The sequence below is a fragment of the Rhincodon typus genome, chromosome 2 (genome assembly GCF_021869965.1).
Source record: "Rhincodon typus isolate 14 chromosome 2, sRhiTyp1.1, whole genome shotgun sequence".
Taxonomy (NCBI): domain Eukaryota; kingdom Metazoa; phylum Chordata; class Chondrichthyes; order Orectolobiformes; family Rhincodontidae; genus Rhincodon; species Rhincodon typus.
In genome coordinates, this window is record NC_063333.1 from 93,144,926 (window position 1) to 93,166,107 (window position 21,182).

The 21,182-nt window shown below is 43.5% G+C and overlaps 1 protein-coding gene across 1 annotated transcript in view; it reads left to right on the forward strand.

Moving 5' to 3' along the window:
- LOC125485510 (zinc finger CW-type PWWP domain protein 2-like) overlaps positions 1–21,182 on the forward strand; it is a 142,987-nt gene that overhangs the window by 94,649 nt on the left and 27,156 nt on the right. The window contains exon 5 of the mRNA XM_048608573.1: positions 5,583–5,656. Coding sequence (XP_048464530.1) covers positions 5,583–5,656 — 74 coding nt within the window. The remainder of the gene's footprint in view (positions 1–5,582; positions 5,657–21,182) is intronic.

The window sequence follows — 21,182 nt, forward strand, 5'->3', positions numbered from 1 at the left end:
GTGAGGACATAAGACCTTAGATGCATGTCCACAGGTCACAGAAGGTGGTAGAACATGTAAATAAGGTGGTACAGAAGACAAATGGGATTATTTTCCTCATCAGGTGAGCTATTTATTACAAAAGCAGGAATGTATTGTTGGAACCATATAAAGGCACTGGTTAGGCCACAGGTATGTCCTCGTTTTTGAAGCATCTCAGATGTCCTCGTTTTTCAAGGACCGCAACTTCCCCCCCGCCTCAGTGGTCGAGAACGCCCTTGACCGTGTCTGCAGCATTTCCCGCAACTCATCCCTCACACCCCCTCCCCGCAATAACAACCAAAACAGAATCCCCCTCGTCCTCACGTACCACGCTACCAACCTCCGGATCCAATGCATCATCCTCCGACACTTCCGCCATCTGCAATCCAACCCCACCACCAAAGACATGTTTCCCTCCCCACCCTTATCTGCTTTCCGGAGGGACTACTCTCTCCGTGACTGCCTTGTCCGCTCGGCACTCCCCTCCAGCCCCACCACACCGAGCACTTTTCCCTGCAACCGCAGGAAGTGCGACACCTGCCCCTACACCTCACCCCTATCCCAGGCCCCAAGAAGACTTTCCACATCAAGCAGATGTTCACCTGCACATCTGCTAATGTGGTATACTGCATCTGCTGTTCCCGTTGTGGCCTCCTCTACATCGGGGAAACCAAGCAGAGGCTTGGGGACCGCTTTGCAGAACACCTACGCTCGGTTCGCACTAAACAACTGCACCTCCCAGTCGCGAACCATTTCAACTCCTCCTCCCACTCCTCAGACGACATGTCCATCCTGGGCCTCCTGCAGTGCCACAACGATGCTACCCGAAGGTTGCAGGAACAGCAACTCCTATTCCGCTTGGGAATCCTGCAGCCCAATGGTATCAATGTGGACTTCACAAGCTTCAAAATCTCCCCTCCCCTTACCGCATCCCAAAACCAGCCCTGGTCGTCCCTGCCTCCCTAACCTGTCCTTCCTCCCACCTATCCCCTCCTCCCACCTCAAGCCGCACCCCCATCTCCTACCTACTAACCTCATCCTGTCCCCTTGACCTGTCCGTCCTCCCTGGACTGACCTATCTCCTCCCTACCTCCCCACCTACACTCACCTTTACTGGCTCCATCCCCACCTCTCTGACCTGTCTGTCTCCTCTCCACCTATCTTCTCTTCTATCCATCTTCTATCCACCTCCCCCTCTCTCCCTATTTATTTCAGAAACCCCTTCCCCTCCCCCATTTCTGAAGAAGGGTCTAGGCCCGAAACGTCAGCCTTCCTGCTCCTCTGATGCTGCTTGGCCTGCTGTGTTCATCCAGCTCTACACCTTGTTATCTCAGATTCTCCAGCATCTGCAATTCCTACTGTCTCTGAAACAATTTTAACCCCACTGCGAAGCCTCTTCTAAGGATGCCTACCCTGAAGAAGTTACCCTCCTCCCTCCGGAAAAACCTCAGTGAATCTCTCTCCCACTGCAACTCTCTCGTAATCTCTTCGGCCTTGAAACTGATCACGTCCTGAAGCAAACCAAGTACTACAGCCACATCACCTTTCTTAGTACTTGCCTACGGAACCAGATCATCCTCAATGGACTACAGTCCACATTCAGGCCTTCCTAATTTGGCCCCAACCGTGACAACGTCTACATTCAGAACGTTGAGATCTTTCAGAAGCGTTTCTCCCTGCGACTCCTGAAACACACACTCGCAGCAATGCGCCGGCATCTCCTGGCACTACAATCAAGCCTACCCCAGCTTAGAGCCTCCTTCTCCCCGACCTGCAAAGGACCTCTCCTGTTTTTAATTCTTCGTAGGATCCACAACCTGAACTCACAATTCTACTCAGCTTTATTGGATACTAAAAGCCATAAGTACAGTAAACCTACTGGTGCCTACCACCCAAAACGGGCTTCCTCCACCCCCGAAACCCCCAACCCTACCCAGGACCTTCTCCACAATGTGCCCGCCGCCATTGGCCACGTGGTCACTGTCGGAGCACCCACGGATGACGTCACATCTCTCGCCACCGGGTATACCACTTGCGGGACAGCGAACGCCATTGACACCACTGCTGATGCCACCGCCTTCATTTCCGAGGCCAACACCATAGACACTGAGGATGCACCTACCGTCACCGCTGCTGCCGCCACCTACCCTGCTCCGCCCACCACCGACGCCGACGCAACTCCGCCCACTGCCAACGCCGATGCAACTCCGCCCAACGCCAACGCAACTCCGCCCACCACCGCCGATGCAACTCCGCCCACAGCCGACGCCGCATGGCCCACCACCGATGCCAACATCGCTCCGCCCACCTGGAGGAGACTGTAGCATCCAGCCCTGCCAAGTCTTTACCATCCCCCAGACCTCCCCCTTACTGAGGACGAACGGTCAGTCCTCAGTAAAGGGCTCACCTTTGTCCCCCTCCACCCACACATCAACGAATACCGCTCACGCTTGGACATTGAGCAGTTTTTCCTCCGCCTCCGCACTTATTTCTTTAACCCTCCCTCTACTAACCCCTTCTCCTGCCTCCAACACATCCCCCTCCTCCTGGACACCACCCCAAGGCCTCCTACCCTCCCTCGACCTCTTCATCTCCAACTGCCGTCGAGACATCAATCGCCTCAACCTCTCCACCCCTCTCACCCACTCCAACCTCTCCCCCGCAGAACGTGCAGCCCTCCGCTCCCTCCACTCCAACCCCAATCTCACCATAAAACCTGCGGACAAGGGAGGTGCAGTTGTAGTATGGCGCACTGACCTCTACATCGCTGAGGCCAGGCGCCAACTCTCCGACACCTCCTCCTACCACCTCCTTGATCATGACCCCACCCCCGACCACCAAACCATCATCTCCCAAATCATCCACAACCTCATCACCTCAGGTGATCTCCCACCCACAGCCTCCAACCTCATCGTTCCCCAACCCCGCACTGCCCGCTTCTATCTCCTTCCCAAAATCCACAAACCTGACTACCCTGGTCGTCCCATTGTCTCCACCTGCTCCTGCCCCACCGAACTTATCTCCACCTATCTCGACTCCATTTTCTCCGCCTTGGTCGAGGAACTCCCTACCTACGTCCGTGACAACACCCACGCCCTCCACCTCCTCCAGAACTTCCAATTCCCCGGTCCCCAACACCTCATCTTTACCATGGACGTCCAGTCCCTATACACCTGCATTCCCCATACAGATGGCCTAAAGGCCCTCCCCTTCTTCCTGTCCCACAGGCCCGACCAGTCCCCCTCCACTGACACCCTCATCCGCTTAGCCGAACTCGTCCTCACCCTCAACAACTTCTCTTTCAATTCCTCCCACTTCCTACAGACAAAGGGGGTGGCCATGGGTACCCGCATGGGCCCAAGCGATGCCTGCCTCTTTGTAGGTTACGTGGAACAATCCCTCTTCCGTACCTGCACTGGCCCTAAACCCCACCTCTTCCTCCGTTACATTGATGACTGTATTGGTGCCGCCTCGTGCTCCCATGAGAAGCTCGAACAGTTCATCCACCTCACCAACACCTTCCACCCCAATCTTAAGTTCACCTGGACCATCTCTAATACCTCTCTCTCCTTCCTGGACCTCTCTGTCTCCATCTCTGGCAACCACCTAGAAACCGATATCCATTTCAAGCCCACCGACTCCCACAGCTACCTAGAATACACCTCCTCCCACCCACCCCCCTGCAAAAATGCCACACCCTATTCCTAATTCCTTTGCCTCCGCCGCATCTGCTCCCAGGATGAGGCATTCCACTCCCGTACATCTCAGATGTCCTCGTTTTTCAAGGACCGCAACTTCCCCTGCCTCAGTGATCGAGAACGCCCTCGACCGTGTCTCCCGCATTTCCCGCAAATCACCCTTATCTGCTTTCCGGAGGGACCACTCTCTCTGTGACTCCCTTGTCCGCTCCACACTCCCCTCCAGCCCCACAACACCCGGCACTTTTCCCTGCAACCGCAGAAAGTGCTACACCTGCGCCTACACCTCTGCCCTCAACCCCATCCCAGGCCCCAAGAAGACTTTCCACATCAAGCAGATGTTCACCTGCACATCTGCTAATGTGCTATACTGCATCCGCTGTACCCGGTGTGGCTTCCTCTACATCGGGGAAACCAAGCGGAGGCTTGCGGACAGTTTTGCAGAACACCTACGCTCGGTTCGCACTGAACAACTGCACCTCCCTGTCACGAACCATTTCAACTCCCCCTCCCACTTCTCAGACGACATGTCCATCCTGGGCCTCCTGCAGTGCCACAACGATGTTACCTGAAGGTTGCAGGAACAGCAACTCCTATTCCGCTTGGGAATCCTGCAGCCCAATGGTATCACTGTGGACTTCACAAGCTTCAAAATCTCCCCTCCCCCTACCACATCCCAAAACCAGTCCAGCTCGTCCCTGCCTCCCTAACCTGTCCTTCCTCCCACCTATCCCCTCCTCCCACCTCAAGCCCCACCCCCATCTCCTACTTACTAACCTTATCCTGCCCCCTTGACCTGTTCGTCCTCCCTGGACTGACCTATCTCCTCCCTACCTCCCCACCTACACTCACCTTTACTGGCTCCATCCTGCCTCTTTGACCTGTCTGTCTCCTCTCCACCTATCTTCTCCTCTATCCATCTTCATTCCGCCTCCCCCTCTCTCCCTATTTATTCCAGAAACCCCTTCCCCTCCCCCATTTCTGAAGAAGGGTCTCGGCCCGAAATGTCAGCCTTCCTGCTCCTCTGATGCTGCTTGGCCTGCTGTGTTCATCCAGCTCTGCACCTTGTTATCTCAGAATTGTGTATAGTTCTGCTCACAGGAAGAATGTAATTTCTGTAGAGAATGTTGAGGGGATTTACAGGAATATTGCTAAAGCTTAAATTGCAGCTGTGTGGAACATTTGTATCATAAAGGGTGTTTAAATTAAAACAGAGGAAGTGACTTGATTGGTGTGTAAACATCTTGAGGAACTTAGAAATAGTGGATAGGGAAGACCTGCTTCCACTAGCAGAGGGAGCAATTACAAGGGAACATCCATTTAAGGTGGAGCTGGAGGAACACAGGAGGTCAGGAAGCATCAGAGCAACAGGAAAGTTGATGTTTCAGGTTGGGACCCTTCATCAGAACAGACTTTCCTGTTCCTCTGATGCTGCCTGACCTGCTGTGTTCCTCCAGCTCCACACTGTATTGACTCTGACTCCAGCATCTGCAGTTTTTGCTATCTCTGATGCATTGAAGGTGATTTTTTAGCAGAAAGATTAGAGGGGAGATGAAGAAAACCTGTTTTCACCCAGAGGATAATGGGTTTCTGGAATTCACCACCATTTTGGTGATCGAGGCAGAAGGCACAACTCATTTAAAAGGAAATTCGATCTGCAGCTGAATACTGTAACCTGCAAGGTACAGACCAAGTGGTGGAAAATAGGATTAGAATAAGTGACTAGTTTGTTCAGTCAGCTCAGACATGATAGACTGAATGGCCTCTTACTGTGCTATATTTTTCAAAGGTTCTAAAATCCAGATTCCCTGTTGGAAGCAGGAAAACATATTACCAATCTAATGTATTTTTTCTAAAAAAAAGGTATGAAGAAGCCATTTCATAGAAAGAACAGAAGATTTGCACAAAACGAATTGGTTGAAAACAATGTGAATCTGGTGAGTCTCAGGCTGACTTGCTTCTAAAACTCCTCATACTTTGAGACTCTCACTGCTAGAAATCTGGTATAACTCATCAATTCAACTATAAAATCAATGTTAAAGTATGATATGTATATAGCTTGTCATTTCTGTGCAACGTTAAATTGACTATCTTATTGCTGAAGTGTAAATAATGACCCAGATTTTGCGACAAGCATCACAAGAATTGTGATGGCAGTTCTATATTGCCAAACTTGCCATCAGACTTCAATGGATTTTTGCACTGGAACTTGCTATGATTAGAAATATATTTTGGAATAGCACTCTGTTCAAGAGTTCTGAGACCTGTGTAAGATCTCCAAACTAGATCTCCCTTAAATAGAATGGAAAATCCTTACAGAAATAGAGGGTGGAATTTTCCCAACTTAGTCCTTAGCCAAGTGGCAGATTTATTTGCAGGGCTGGAACCCAAATAGTTAAGCCAAATGTTGTTAAAGCTCTCAAATTGAGCCACACCATTTTTTGGGAAACTGGAAGCAGGTGTAAATCGGCAAAGTGTGTGGGAGAGCAGGAGGCAGAACTGACATGCTGGATCTGTCAAAGGAACAAATCCTAATTACAACATCACAACAGCAATTGGATTTCAGAGGCTACACAACCACAGACTCGGAGAGGAGGCTGGTCTCTCAATGATATCTGGTGATCCTGCTGTGGAATCCATACAGTTTTAATGAGTTCACGAAGTGAGGAAAAGAAGTACTATAAAAAATTTGGACATAGCTTCTTTGTTTCACTGATCAAAGTCTTTCTTGCTTGTCAACTTCTCTGAAGTAGCTCATCCTACTGATTATTCACATCAGTAATCCTGATAAGATGCTAGCAGATTAGGTAACAGATCCATTGGTGACTACATCCAGAATTAAGGGTTAAAGAAGAACATCAGGAACTACTCAATGACATACTGGCTCAGAAGTTAGCATTGCTGCCTCACAGTGCCAGGGACCTAGGTTTGACTCCAGCCTTGGGTAACTATCTGTTTGGAGTTTGCTCGTTCTCCCTGTATCTGTGTTGGTTTCCTGCAGGGGCTCTGGTTTCCTCCCACAATCGAAAAAATGTGCAGATTATGTGGATTGGCCATGTTAAATTGCTCCATACTGTCCAGGGATGTGCAGGCTAGGTGGATTAGCCGTGGTAAATGTGGAGTTACGGGGATATGGTGAGGGTCTGAGTGGGACACTCTTTGGAGGGTCAGTGCAAACACGATGGGCTGATTGGCCACTTTCTGAATTGTAGGGATTCTATTCTCAATTATTGTGCATAGTGACTGAGCGCCGTGAAAGCCTTGAACAAAACCACTAATAATAAATGTAACATCTTTAAAATAAAACAGCTGTAGTGATGTCAAAGCCAGGAAATGAGTAGCTGGTAAATATTTCTAGTTAATGGGTCTCGGAAAGAAAGACTGGGCAGCATACCTTACCTCTGTGGAATGTACATTCTTTTCTATATGAAAAGTCTTGGATGTATCTCAAGGCCTGCACTGAGTATGACCTCTTCAGATAAGAGACTTGATAATGTTGCTCAAAATCATGTGGGATCTGGATTAAATAGCTTGGGAAAACTCTTCATTTTGATGAAGAGCCATGAACTAGAAGACACAGATTTAGGTACAGCAACCCTTGTTTTAACCAGCATTTTATGGACCTGCACTCTCAATAAACCAATAAAAATTATTTACCTCAAATACCAAACATTTGCTGTATTATTGCGATCTCCACAATGTCCAAGTAGTCAGTTAAGGGTGCAAGTGATAAGACTCTCTGCCATTAAGTTTATTTAAGGAAAAGTTGCATTGTTATTTAAGTGATTTATAAATAAAGTATAACAGTGATGTGTAAACCCCTGCATTATGTTTCCATTACTTAGTGTGCATTTTTATGTCAATTACGTGGACCTCTTGATTCAAATGGAATATTTGACCAACTGATACGCTCCTGGTCCCATAGGTGCCAGTCAATAAAAAGACTGCTTTGTAATTGGCAAAAGAACCAGGGGTGACATGAGGAAGATTTTTCTAGGCAGAGTGATTAGGGCCTGTACTGCATTTCCTGAGAATGTGGTGGAGACCAAAGCATTTTCACAGGGGAATTGGATAATGAAGAGAAAAAAATGCTAGACTACAGAAGAAAGTTTGCAGAATGAGATCAATTAAGTAGGTCGTGGAGAGATTTGACATAGGCACAACAGATCTGTGGTGTTCAGTCAGTATTTTTAGAACCATTGCACAACATTAGACAGAAATTAGAGAAATCTGTTACTGACATGCAAGCCTGGTGACTCAGGCCTTCATGCTAATGTTCACATTCATAAAGTGGTGGCCACCTGCATGGAGCATTCAGATGCAATAGAAAGCAATTCATGCTGACTCTCAGCAATGGCCTGCATACTCATGCTGTCTTCTTAAACAGGAAAACCTGCCTTGACTATTCAGCATTTCACTTGAGTGCAGCAAAATACTCACAGCTTTTGGTTACTAAAGATGTTTTTGGTGATGCATGAGATGGTAAATAGAAAAAGGACATATAGAATGCACAAAGAACTTTCATTCTTGACTCCTTGCCACCACATGTCATCAACCCCCTCTCAAACCCTGGTCAAGAGGCTATCCCATTGGCCAAATTTTCCCCTGCATTGATGCATTTAGGACAGTCTTTGGCTGAACCCCAGTGGCCTAAAAAAAACTCAGAAGATGTTGGCCAAGATGTTTTGAGCAGTCAGAGTGGAATACAAGCAACCTGCCTCTACCTCTATTGAACTATAAGGATTGGATCATCTACAAATACTAGAAAAGGAGACAGAAATGATTTGTGGGACAACATTACTTTGGTTTCCAGCATTATATTAAAATGTCACATTTCTGCTTTAATGATTTACAGTCATGAACTTTAATTCAAAACTCTTGTCCTCCCCAATTTTCCTGCTGCCCACGAATTGGCCCTATGCCTTTTGAAGAATGCTACAACAAGGGTCAAAGAAAGGCTATGGGTATCTGGCAAGATGAATGAAATATTCGAAGTAGGACTAATTCATATTAAAAATTGGGATACCACCGTGAGTTCAGAATTGATGTGTTCAGTGCTTTCACTACTTCTCCTTAATTGAAGCATGCCTGAACCTATCCATCCTGAGCATCATAGGCAGTATAGCTTGAGACTGCAGGCTCCTGTCCTTCTCCCATTGCTCATTACCTTTACCTGAAGATGCAGAATGCTCATCTTCCTTCTGCAACTCTAGCCCTTACTGCAATGCAATATTGTGCAAAACGCTTCAGACTACCATCACTTAGGTAATCCTTGCTGGTTCGTACTGAACAACACCTTCAGATTTGACCTAGTGTCTGAATTATATCTTAATCATTCTGATGACTTGTACAGCACAAAACCATGTGGTCAGGTGGCCTCAGTTGTATTTCCTAGACATCAATAGCAGGGTTCTTCTGAGATGTCATCCACCAGTTGCCCTTGGTGTCAATATATAAGGGTGACTTCAACATTGCAGAAATAAGACTTTGGGCACAGTCTTACCAAATCATGAATGAATTGGCAATGGCAGGAAATCTGGGAGATTGCTTGAGTAATCTTGCTGTTCGGAGCAACTGGCTGCATTTTCCAACAGAGTTCTGGGTGCCAAGATGAAATTGTTGCTAGGCAGTGGAGCGATGACAATTAATAGGGATTATCGCTTGTTATCACCCTCATTGACTGCAAGTGTCACTTCATTAATGTGCAACTTTCGATCATACCACCTGCCACGAAGAATTTGAACTTTCTGACATGAAACTCGGAGGGCATTCTTGGTGTTAGGCAACAACATTTCAGGTTATACTCCAAGGCAACAGCTGCACGCAAGCCATGAGTGCTGACATCCAAAACATGCCAGATATGACATACTTCTGATCCACATACCACTACTCTTTTGCGTGGTATTGCTGTAAATTGGAGTGCATCAGCAACTTTCATTATCATGCTGCTACAAGGACACTTTGCACTTTGGATAGGCACCTGGGCCATAGACTAGACAAGGCTGCATTTTGGGGGTGTTTGCTTGCTTTCTTAGCTTTCAATCACATTGAGCCAACTGCATTCTTACAGCCTCTCTGCCTTACCTTGATTGTTTGTTTTTTGCTCCCTCAGCCCGAGTTTAAAAGCTCTTGGTAGTGTCATATTGCTTGCTATTCAATACCAACTCAAAGCGAGGCCATGGTCGTTAGCAGTCAACAGTTATGAAAGTGAACATATTGCTATAGGGCAGTTTGCAACATCAGTCTCACACCTGCACCATGTATCAGCTGTGTAGATGTCAAACACACTGCATGAACTGCAAGCAAACAGCCATGACTCAAAGTTCTTTGGGGAATAGTCCTTACTGGTATCCACCCAGGGAGGCACTTGCTGGTCAGGGGCTCTTGTATAGTAAGTCACTGGCAGCCTCCAATATCAGTCCAGGGGATTTGGCACAGTCAGGTGTCCAATTGAAGTGCTCATGTGAGAGGGTCCATACCTTTACCAATCAGGGAATGGGTGATGGTCAGCCCTGTGCATCCAGTGAAGCTAGTCCAGGGTGTGATGGGAATTCTCTTCTGTACTGTATGATTCTATGATTCTACAGCCAGGGAGCTGTACAGAATTCAGCCAATCATCCAGTCACTCATTGTTTGGAGCTGCTTAGCTAAATTGCTAAAGGGTGTAGACCGTGTTCAGTCTGGGTGTTTCAGGCACCCAGTGTCTGGTGAAGGAGAGGGTAATTTGGTGGCTAGTTTTGCAGCAGAATGCTCAGGAGCTTAATGGTGTGGAGTGGAGGCAGAAAACTGTGATGCAGAGGGGATTACAATAGTGAAGGGAGTTCAATTCCATATGGAGGGAGATGGTTGCGAATTTAGTATTCCACATGACCCTTGGCCATTACCCTGTTGTCCAACTCCTTGACTCAAGTAGTCCTGACGATTTCATGCACACTTACAGCTAAACCCTACACTCTAGTAATGCCTATAATGTCTGGTGCATCTGGAAAAATGGAGCCTAGTTGCCAGTCATAGACATCTGTAATTCAGCCATTGCATGCTTATGGTATAGCAACTGCTGACTTATCACCTTGGTCCGTGGAATATTACCTAAAGATAAGGATAGGTGATTTCAGTTTCTTCAGGATTGCATTTGCAGCTACACAGAGACTCATACAAATATACATTAGTCAGAAATCAACATACATATTTACAAGTGAGAACTTATCTACAAGTTCTACAAGGAACAAGTTATCTACAAGGAAGTGTCACCTCTGCCACCAATGTGCCGTCAGAAGATTGTCTTCTTTTTCTCCATTCCACTGTGTCTCAGCGCATGTTCCTGGATCTACATCTGGAGTGGAGTGGAGGGAGTCTACTGCATTGTGGAATTCCTTAGCCGTGGAGTGTCTAGAGAGAAGGCTTCTTGGAGCCTGTATGTGGTCCCTTCTCCAGCTGGTGATGAAGTGCAAGTCCACCTACATAACCATCAGACTGGATAAAGAGACACAAGGTCAAAGAATACAAAACGCTTTACGTGCTTTTGATTTGGAGATTCATTACCATGTTTTAAAGAGTGGCTCTCCCCTGTGAAATTGCAGGACTGTATGATTTATAAGAACCAATGTTGTCCAGTGTTACATGCCATTATTACCAAGTGAGTCTTTAATGGGCGAGATTTAAAGTTAAAATGCAATGAGAATAATAAAGCATTTTATCAAGCAGTAAACTTGCACAAGCTCCAGACATTATTTTATCCCTTTGAGGAAACCTGGAGATTCTCATCAAGAGGTCCAAGAAATGTTATTGACCTCTGCAGATAAGAGTCTGGCTGATGAGTAGAGGAAATTGCATAAACACTTTGCTCATCCCTCCTCACAAAAATTGAATGGTGGTAGTGCAAAGGGCAAGTGTCCTAGATTATGTTCAGGAGAATATTCTTCAGTGGAATGTGTCTAGCCCATGAGAAAGGGAGCATTGCTAGATCTGTTAAGAATGAGGTGGGCCAAGGAGATCAAATGTCAGAGGGGAACATTTTAAGAGGTAGGGATCATTTTATCATAAGGTTAGAATGGTGATGGAAAAGAACAATTAAGTGAGGGAGAGCTGATTTCAGGGAGCAAGAATGGAGTTAGGCCAGGTTGATTAGAGCCAATCGTTGCCAGGAGCAGCTATAACTGAACAATGAGCTACCTTCAAAGAAGAGAAGAGGGCACAGTCAAGATCTATGCCCTCAAGGGGAAGATACGGTAACAAATTTGGAGCTCCCTAGATGATAAAGGAGTTAGAAGTTAAGATAAAGGTGACAAGTATGCTTGTGACCGGTGTCAAGTAGTAAAAACTATTAAGAACCAAATGGAACATAGGGATAGCAGAAGGGAGATGGAGAGGTGACTGATAATTGACATAAAGGAAATTGTCAAAGTCTTCTATAGGCACATAAATGGTAAAAAGATAGAAATAGAAGAATTAGGACTGCTGGGGGATTTCCATGTGGAAGCAGGAGGCATGGCTGAAGCATCAAATGAATATTTTGCAATTGCACTTATCAATAAAATAGATACTACCACACCATGGTGACAAAAGAAAATTCATCCACTAGAAGAGTTCAAAATTGAGGAGGAATTCGATAAACTACTTAAAATTGACAATGCATGGGACTCAACGCGATGTATCCAAGGATACTAAGGCAACTTGTGGAGGCACTGGCTGGAGAATTGCAAACATTGCACCCTTGATCAGAAAAGGGTGCAAGGATAAGCTCAGTAATTACAGACCAGTCAGTTATCTTTGGTGAAAAACTTCCAGAAACCATAATTTAGGATAGAATTAATAATCATGTGGAGAAGTGTGGGTTAATTAAAGAGAGTATGGATTTCTTAAGAGGAAGTCATATTTAACTTCCTGAAAGAGGAGCAGAGAGTTTAATGAGTGTAATAGTGTTGTAATGTTCATGGACTACAAAAGGTGTTTGATACAGTACAACAGAACAGAAATGTGAGCAGATAAAGAACTTGTGGAATAAAAGGGATAGTAACAATATGGATAAAAAATTGATTGCTCTGAAAAAGACTAATGGTCAATGGATATTTTTCCAAATGGGACCAAGGTTTATAATGGAATTTCCCAGGGATTGGAATTGGGATCCTTGCTTTTCCTGAAATGTTAAAGATCTAGACCTTGTTGATCACAGGGGACTGTTTCAGAGTTTGCAGATAGTATAAAACATGGAATCATTGCAAACTGTGAGAAGGATACTTCAAAAGGATATTGGCAATTTGGAGTGGACTGATAAGTGGCAAATCATTTTCAATATGGACAAGTGTGAGGTGACACATTGTGGTAGAAAGAACATGGAGTGACATGTAAAATAATGGACACTACTTTAGCGATTTATGCACGTAAACAGGTTTCTCTACTCCTGCATAGTTTAAAGGTAATGGAATAGGTGGAGAGAGCAGTTAATTAAGCATACAGTATCTTAGGCTTTATCAATATGGGGGAATGCGAGAGCAAAAGATTCTGCTGAACTTGTAAAAAATACGAGTTAGACCTCAGTTAGGGTATTGTGTACAGTTCTAGGCACTGCACTTCAAAACAAATGTGTATGGATTAGAGAGAATGGTTCCAAGAATGAGAATCTTCAGTTATAAAGATAGATTGGTCAAGTTGGGATTGTTTTCCTTGGAGAGGATATTTGATAGAAGTTTTCCAAATCAGTGGCTGTCAGGGCAGTAGATGGGAGAAATTCATCCTTGATCATTTTATGGTTGGGAACAGAGTTCACAAATTTACAGTAATTTGGAAAAGAGGCAATTGAAATTTGAGGAAAAAAAAGTCACAGCAAATGGTTAAGGTCTGTAAAGCACTGCTTGGAAGTGTAGTGGAGGGAGATTGAATCAAGGCATTCAAGAAAGTAATCAGATGATTATTTTAAATAGAAATCATGTGCAGGATTACAGGAAAAAAGAGAAAAATGGCATCAATCCATGCTCATTTGAAGAGTCAGTGCAGATATGTCGGGTAAGTAGCCACCTGCAGCTACATAACAGTTCTGTGATTTTTGTGACTGCAAATGTCAGCAACTCCTGTTGGGATGTCTGTGACACCTGAATCTCAGTGGTGCTCAATTATACTCCCTGGTAGGAGTATCAGTTCATGTGACATGTTATAAAGTGGTAGTTGGTTGAGGAAGAACTGTTATCGATTTCTGCTGCTTATTTTGGTCCTCATTAGAAATCCAAGTTGGAGCTGTATCACTAAGCGTGCAGATAAATGTTAACAGCTGGAAAGTGCAAATTAAAGGCAGAAACTCCAAGGTAGCAAAGGATAAACCACTCAGGTATTAGAAATCAACTCCAGAACATTGATAGCATATTTGTGGAACAAGTCCTTTAAACCAAAGTTAATTTAGGTAAAGAAACACTATCATATTTAAAGTAATTCTATTTTATCAGTTGGTCAGAAGGTTAGCTGCCTCTTGCTTTGATTTACCTATTGAGTTCTTGCAATGTGATGTAGTGACACTGTGGTAAAGTCACCAGTCTCGTATACCAGAGGTCCAGACTAATGCTCAGGAACAAAAGTTAAAATCACTTACTGTGGAATTAATCTCCATTATGGTGATTATGAAATCATTGTCAATTGTTGCAAAGAGAAAAAATCTGGTTCATTAATGCACTTCGGGGATAGAAATCCACCATCTTTATCTGTTGTTGCCTACATGTGACTGTAGAGCTACAGCAATAGGCTGACTCTTAACTGCCCTCTAAATTTCCTTATCAAAAATTCAGTTCCAGGGCAATTTGGGGTGGGCAAATGCTGACTTTGCCAGCAACACCCAAATTGTGAAAGAAAAAGCCCAGGAACAACATGCATTTAGAATGAGTGAGAATTAAAATGATACTCAATGATAATTTGACATATTTAAATCTCAGACCTGTTCCATAAGGCTTTTCATTTGTTGACAGATGTGTTAAAGTTAATTATGGAAGTCAACTGGTGATGCCAGCTTCATAATTTTCCAAATTTTTTTGCAGTTTTTTTCAACCTGCTGCCAATACAAAAACCCACCTGCTCTGGCAGGTAAAATTCCTCACTCAGACTATGCAAATTATTTTTGGCTTTTGTTAAATCATTTCCCCCTTTGTCCACATGTTATCCGCATGTTCTAGTTTATCATTTCTTTGCTTTTTGGTTAAGTATCTTTCCACCTTGAACTTGGTCACTGCAGGTATTTTCCATTTCTAGTTGATTTCCCATGATTTACTGATTTTTTCAACTTTTGGTTTACCAAAAAGCTTTCTTCTTTTTAGATACCCATTTCTACTTTCAAACTAAGCCTCTGAATATGTCTTGACTTAGTTAACTAAAAGGCAGGGAATGATTAGACAATTTTCCCTTTCAGGGTTGGTCTCTGTATGCATCTTTTGATTCTGGGCTCAATCATTTCCCATTGTACTAACTTTTGTTGAAGATACGTTAGAACTTTACTGTTGTGCAACACAAGCAACAAATTTCATACTTTTTTGCTTTAATTTAATACCTTCAATTGTGTAACTAACTTTTAAATGGAAAATACATGTTGTTGTTATAATAATTCATGAATTTTTTATTATAGATGCAAAAGATTTTAGAACCCTGAGCGAGAGTACAAACGGCCATATTCAATAAGGCAAAAAGAGATGTAGCAAAAATCAGAATTTACTGAATAAATAGAGTTAAACAAAAATAAAACACAAGAGACATGTAAGATGACTAGGGTGAACAATATGAAAGAAAATCATTAAGAGTAAAATGTTATCACTTGGAATATGGAATGTTTAATGTGCTGATGAAATGGGAATCAGAAGGGCTAAAGAAAATGAGAAAGGATAGCAGATAAAAGAAAAAGAAATCATAAGGTTGCTATAATGGCTATACAAGAAAAGTTAGAGAACATATGGCCACACAAGATAAAGGATGCTGCATAACTGAGCATGAAGACGTGACAGAAAAATTAAATTAATATTTTGCATTTTGTTTTGCAAATGGAGAAATAACACTATAGCTGTGGTAGAAAGAGTTATGGAGCAATTATTAGAAAGGTTCATGGAAAAGGAATTTGTTTTAAAGAAATTAGCATATTCCAGCTGGATAATACACCAGACCCTGTCAATCTTGGCCATACTATGAATTCTTAGTTCTATTAGTTCTGAGTAGAAAGTAATAATGCTATGGCCCCATTCCTGGCACACCATCCCATCTGCCAAGAGTTCACTGCTTTTAAGGATAAAGATTTGTGCTGTATATCTCATATTTTTTCCCTGCAATTGCAATAGTGTACTGATTTTATTGCTTCTCTTTCTACATTTTTTCCTGGCCATAGTTCAATTACTAGAAGAAATCATGTCAAAGTGTGTTCCAAAATCATTCCAGCATCTAAGGATCCATTGAAATGTTGCTGCCTCCCAACATATGCCATTCCTGGTGTGATCAAGAACTAATAGCACCAATGTGTACAGAAGGTGGCATTGGCACTCTTTGTGATCATTTGACCTCCCTAAGCACAAATTCATTTAGTGCATGCCTGTTTCTGGCAGGTGTCCTGGCAACTGAAATTCAGGTCCACCCAAAAATTAGACCCGTATTCTGTTTTTCAGATTGGTAGCATTACATTATTCAACTTATGGATACATCGTTATTGATATTAATACCATTCATTGGTTTGCAGACTAATATGGTATTTAAACTGCCCATTCTATAACATAAACTTTATTTACAAATATAATAAAACATGAGACTTTCACATATAAAATAGTAATTTGATTGTTTTTCCCTTTCATTATGAAAGAATAAGATCAAAGGCTACAAGCAGTTAAAAGGGGAGATCAACCAGTCTACATCAAGAAGGCCCAAGAGGTAGGTAAAAGGCTGTTAGGTAGGGAGTTTGGGAATTTTGACCTAATGACATTGAAGGAACTGCATCATGCTGTCAAGTCAGGTGGCATGTGGTTTGGAGAGGAAAGTGCAGGTGATGGTGCTCCCCCGTATTTGCTGCTTCTGTCCTTCGAGGTGCTCAAGATTTTGGATTTGGAAGGTGTTGTTGAAGGAGCCACAGTGAGTTGCTGCAGTACATCTTGCAGATTGCATGGACTACTGCCATTGTGTGTTGGTGATGAAGATGATGAATGTTGAATTGGTGCATGGGGTGCCAATGAAATGGGTTGCTTTGCTTTCAATGATGTCAAACTTATTGTTTTTTGGAGTTGGACTCATCCAGGCCAGTGGAGAGTATTCCATTACTCCTAACTTCTGCCTTGTAGATGGTAGACAGTCATTGGGAAACAGGAGGCTAGTTATTTACTGCAGAATTCGCAGCACTGACCTGCTCTTGGAGCTATAGTATTATGGTAAGCATTTGCAGCATGAATAGAAAATTTGGTCCCTCAAGCCTGCCACAATATTCAACAAAGTCATGGCTGATCTGCCCCAGGCCTCACCTTCTTTGCACTAGGACAGTGTTGTGGTAGATTATTTTATGAAATAATCTCAGTAGCCTCAAGGTACAAGTCAACAACTGTTCATTGAGTTAGTGTTGGGAGAGTCTACCCCAGAAAGAATGCTGAGGTAGCACTCTTAATTCAACAAAGATTCATCAGATCTTTATATTTCGTAAATCGCATAGATAATACATTGCTTGAATTCTGAAATAGTCTGTTTTAGACAAACACCTTGATTTTCGCACATTCCAAAAGTGGCAGGGCACAGGTTACCCCTGGTCTCACCGCTCCCTATCTTACCAACAGCTATCCTATCTTCTCTCCAAAGCCTTTGCTTCATTCCCATCTTTGACCAAGCCCCAATGCTTTGATTTTCTTGGCGTGGTATAGGCTCATCCTCATATTCCATTAAGGCCTCAGAGTTAATACTGGTCAGCCATGTTGCATTTTCAGAGACTTTGTCTGTTGCATCAGCATCCGAGCAGGTTTATGCAGTTTAAGTAATATTTCTTTTAACCTGACTATTTTCTTGAAAAAGATTAGATGCAAGTGAATCTCAAACGATTTATATGATCATTGCTTGTGAAGTTAACCAAAACACTCCACCTCATTTTAATCAAAAAAAAAAGAACTGTGCATGCAGGAAATCTGAGTTTTCTTTCTCCCTTTGGATGCTGCCAGACCTGCTGAGGTTCTCCAGCAATTTCTATTTATACCTCATCCCAATCCTGGCTGAAACTTCTTGTGGATTTAAAGGCTAACTCATCACACCCCAATTTCCCCCTAATAGCAGCAGAGTTGTCAACCCCCTGATATTTCATAAATCTGTCAATCTTTAGATACCTTCAGTGATTTATTCTCCACAGATCTCTAGGGATGAGAATTCCAGACATTCACTATCTTCTGGGAGAAGAAATTCCTTCATTACATAGTTTTAAATGTGTCTCCCCTTATTCTATCTTTATCCTATAGATCAAGATTACCTTACTAGTGAAAACATTTTCTCAACATCTATCCTGGCAAGTCCCTCAGAATCTTGTATGTTTTAATAATATGGGTGGTCCATGATAACTCCCATAATGTTGATAGTGGGAAATTAGGTGTTAGTAAATTAAGTTTCAGAGATGGTTAGATTCTCTTACTGGAAATGGTCACTGCCTGGCACTATAGTGGTGCAAGTGTCACTTTTAATTTTTATTTTTTATATAATTGAAAGCTAATGACCCAGAATTTAAATTTTGTTCAAAAGTATGCAAGTGAGAACATAAAGTGGTCTGCATGGGCGTAATGTTCTTCCTTTAAGACGAGATCTTGAAGTGGGCATGGAAGTCTGCGGACGCGTGCAGGGTGGAGAAGCATGTTTTTCCATATGATCTGATTCTCTGGGCTCATAACGTATCAATGCATGCTTACAATGCCAAATTTTATGGATGGGCAGGCCGGATGTCAGACCTTTATCAGCTCCAACTTTCAGGCACCATATATAAAAGACACCAAAACAGCACTGCAAGTCAAAAGCACCATTCAGTTTCTATTGGATGTCAGACACCCTCCCAAAAGACAGCTCCACACTTTATTGCCACTTCTCTAGACATTGTCATGCAGACCATCTGGGAGATGTGGGATGTATTAATTCTAAGGGATGGCAACAAAATGCTCTCCCAAATAACCAAGATGTCTATATAGGTTAGGGTCTGAGGAAGAATCAGAGAAACTGGGTCTGGTCTGCAAGAAGATGGATGATCTTCTGTGCATCAGCAGGCTATGTGCTGTTGTTTACTTAACGATTTATGTACCTTTGAACATGGGTTAACAATATAAATACACCACTGCGTAGGATTGTTACAACAAGATTAGATGTGAGACATCTTCATCAAATGTCTCATGTCTGTTTAATGTCTGTCACTCCTTTTCTACCAATGTTGCACTACTTGCACCACAGTGCTACTGCCTGTCTCTCATTTGCCAAAACACTTGTAACAGTCATTATCTAATGTATCACTGTCTTTTCATCACAGCTGAGAGAAACCCCACATATCTGATAGTCTTTGGTGAAAAACTTTTATGAGACAAGGTAACAAGCACAAAAGAAGTTTTTGGGATGAAAATCTTACAGGACTATGAGCCACACACAACATATGAAGCTTTATCCAGTTTCATTTAGCCCTTTGACACTGAATTACCTTTCACTGAAAAAACCTTTAACTTCTAACTTTCCCCATACCATACTGTGCTTATAAGTAACAAACAGGGACAATCACAGCTCTAGAGATCTGTGATCTGTCTGTATTTATCAATGCAGGCAAAATGCTCATGTATCTATACTAATGTTTCTTAATTCTTTTCCTGTTCTGCAGGAGCCAAATATGCATAAGCATGACTGGTACAGACAGAGGCGTAGTGCCTAACATAAGGCTTCTCATTCCCTTAGGAGCAGACTGTTGAGCTGGCAGATGAGCAACGGATAACTGCATCTTTGAATATCTATAGTCATCTAGTGATAAAACCTCTAAGCAGTTACTCCCACCTGCACATAAAACAGCAATGTCTCCAAACCAAGCATATGGGCATTGGCTTGCAACAATAACAAATCTTTGTTTTTGTCCGCAGTCTCTGGATCCTACTTGCAAGAAAGGATAAAGAAAACAAGAAGGGCTCCAGCCCTTAATCCATCTGTAACACTGCTTCACAGCCCTTGCTAAGGAGGAACAGCCACGACCTCAGACAAAACACCATCAAATCATCCCTCCTCAACCTCCATTAGGGCAAGAGATATTGGTGGGTTGTGTAACTGTAGTGACCTGATGTCACATTCTGGGAGCATAATACTGACACAGGCATGCAGCTTCAGGAGGAAGAAACATCTGAATTCTCTGACATTCAGAAGACTTTTGGAGAACAGGCCCTTGCAGAGCTCAGTACAGATGATGAGTCACTGTACTGAGTCACTGAGCCATTTAATGAACTGATAGGATGCAGATGCAAGCAGCGGAGGTGTCAGTGATTAAGTGCAGCCTGGATTGAGGGGCAGAGGTACCTTTCCAAGTTCAGCCTGATATTGTTGCTCCAGCATGCAAGTGCATAGCTGCATCCATGGAACAGATGATGATTGCCATGGAATACCAGGTCCAGCAAAGTAGTCAGGATCTGTCAGATATGCAATAAAACCCTTCATTCCATTGTTCAAGCCATGGGTGCTATAATTCACTGGCTTGGAGGGAGGAGGGTTCGAGAGATCTTGACTTTCCTTCAGATGTCCCATTTCCTCAAGGGATAAGGAAGGTGCATTATACATTGGGTGCCCTGCTGCACTGTATCCCTTCTGCTAGGGACCCAGATGCCTCCAACAGGTTAGCCCAAAGAGGTTGCTCTTGCACCTGTGTGTCAGATACCAGAGCCCTCTAGGCCTAGGCACAACAGAAGTCAGCTGCCAACGTCATCTGAGGCAAACTGGCAAATCAGTCACCATGATTCCTAAGGCTCAACTGCAGCTGCTGTGGTGGTACCAAGATGTGGTAGTAGGAAAAGAAAAATTTTAAACAACATTAAAGTCACTTTGGGTACAACATTACATTTGAAGCAAACATGCATGTTGCGCTAGGTTCTTTTCGTCAGTCTGTTAAACCTTCTAACTGTTCAGCTTTTTCCTTGTAGACTACCTCGAGGGTCAATGATTAGCCTAGGCACTCAAATGTGCATCATTAGCAGCAGCGTGAAGAAAACTGAGGGTCTCATTCACTTGTCCTCTGAAAGTAACGCAACCTACGTGGTTGGATTTCAGCAATCAGCATATTTCAGCCCCTTTACCTCTCAGTAATAGACGGATGCCCTTTGTAAACAATGGTTTGAATCATACTATGAGGGCTCCTATTTATGCCTGCAGAACTCAATGCTGACGTTGTTGCCAGGAAACTGAGCAATCAGTTGTTGTTGCAAAGGGAATAATTCCATTACAGTGAAAATCAAAGTAACCTAATTAGTTAATATTTAAAAGAAAGAATTC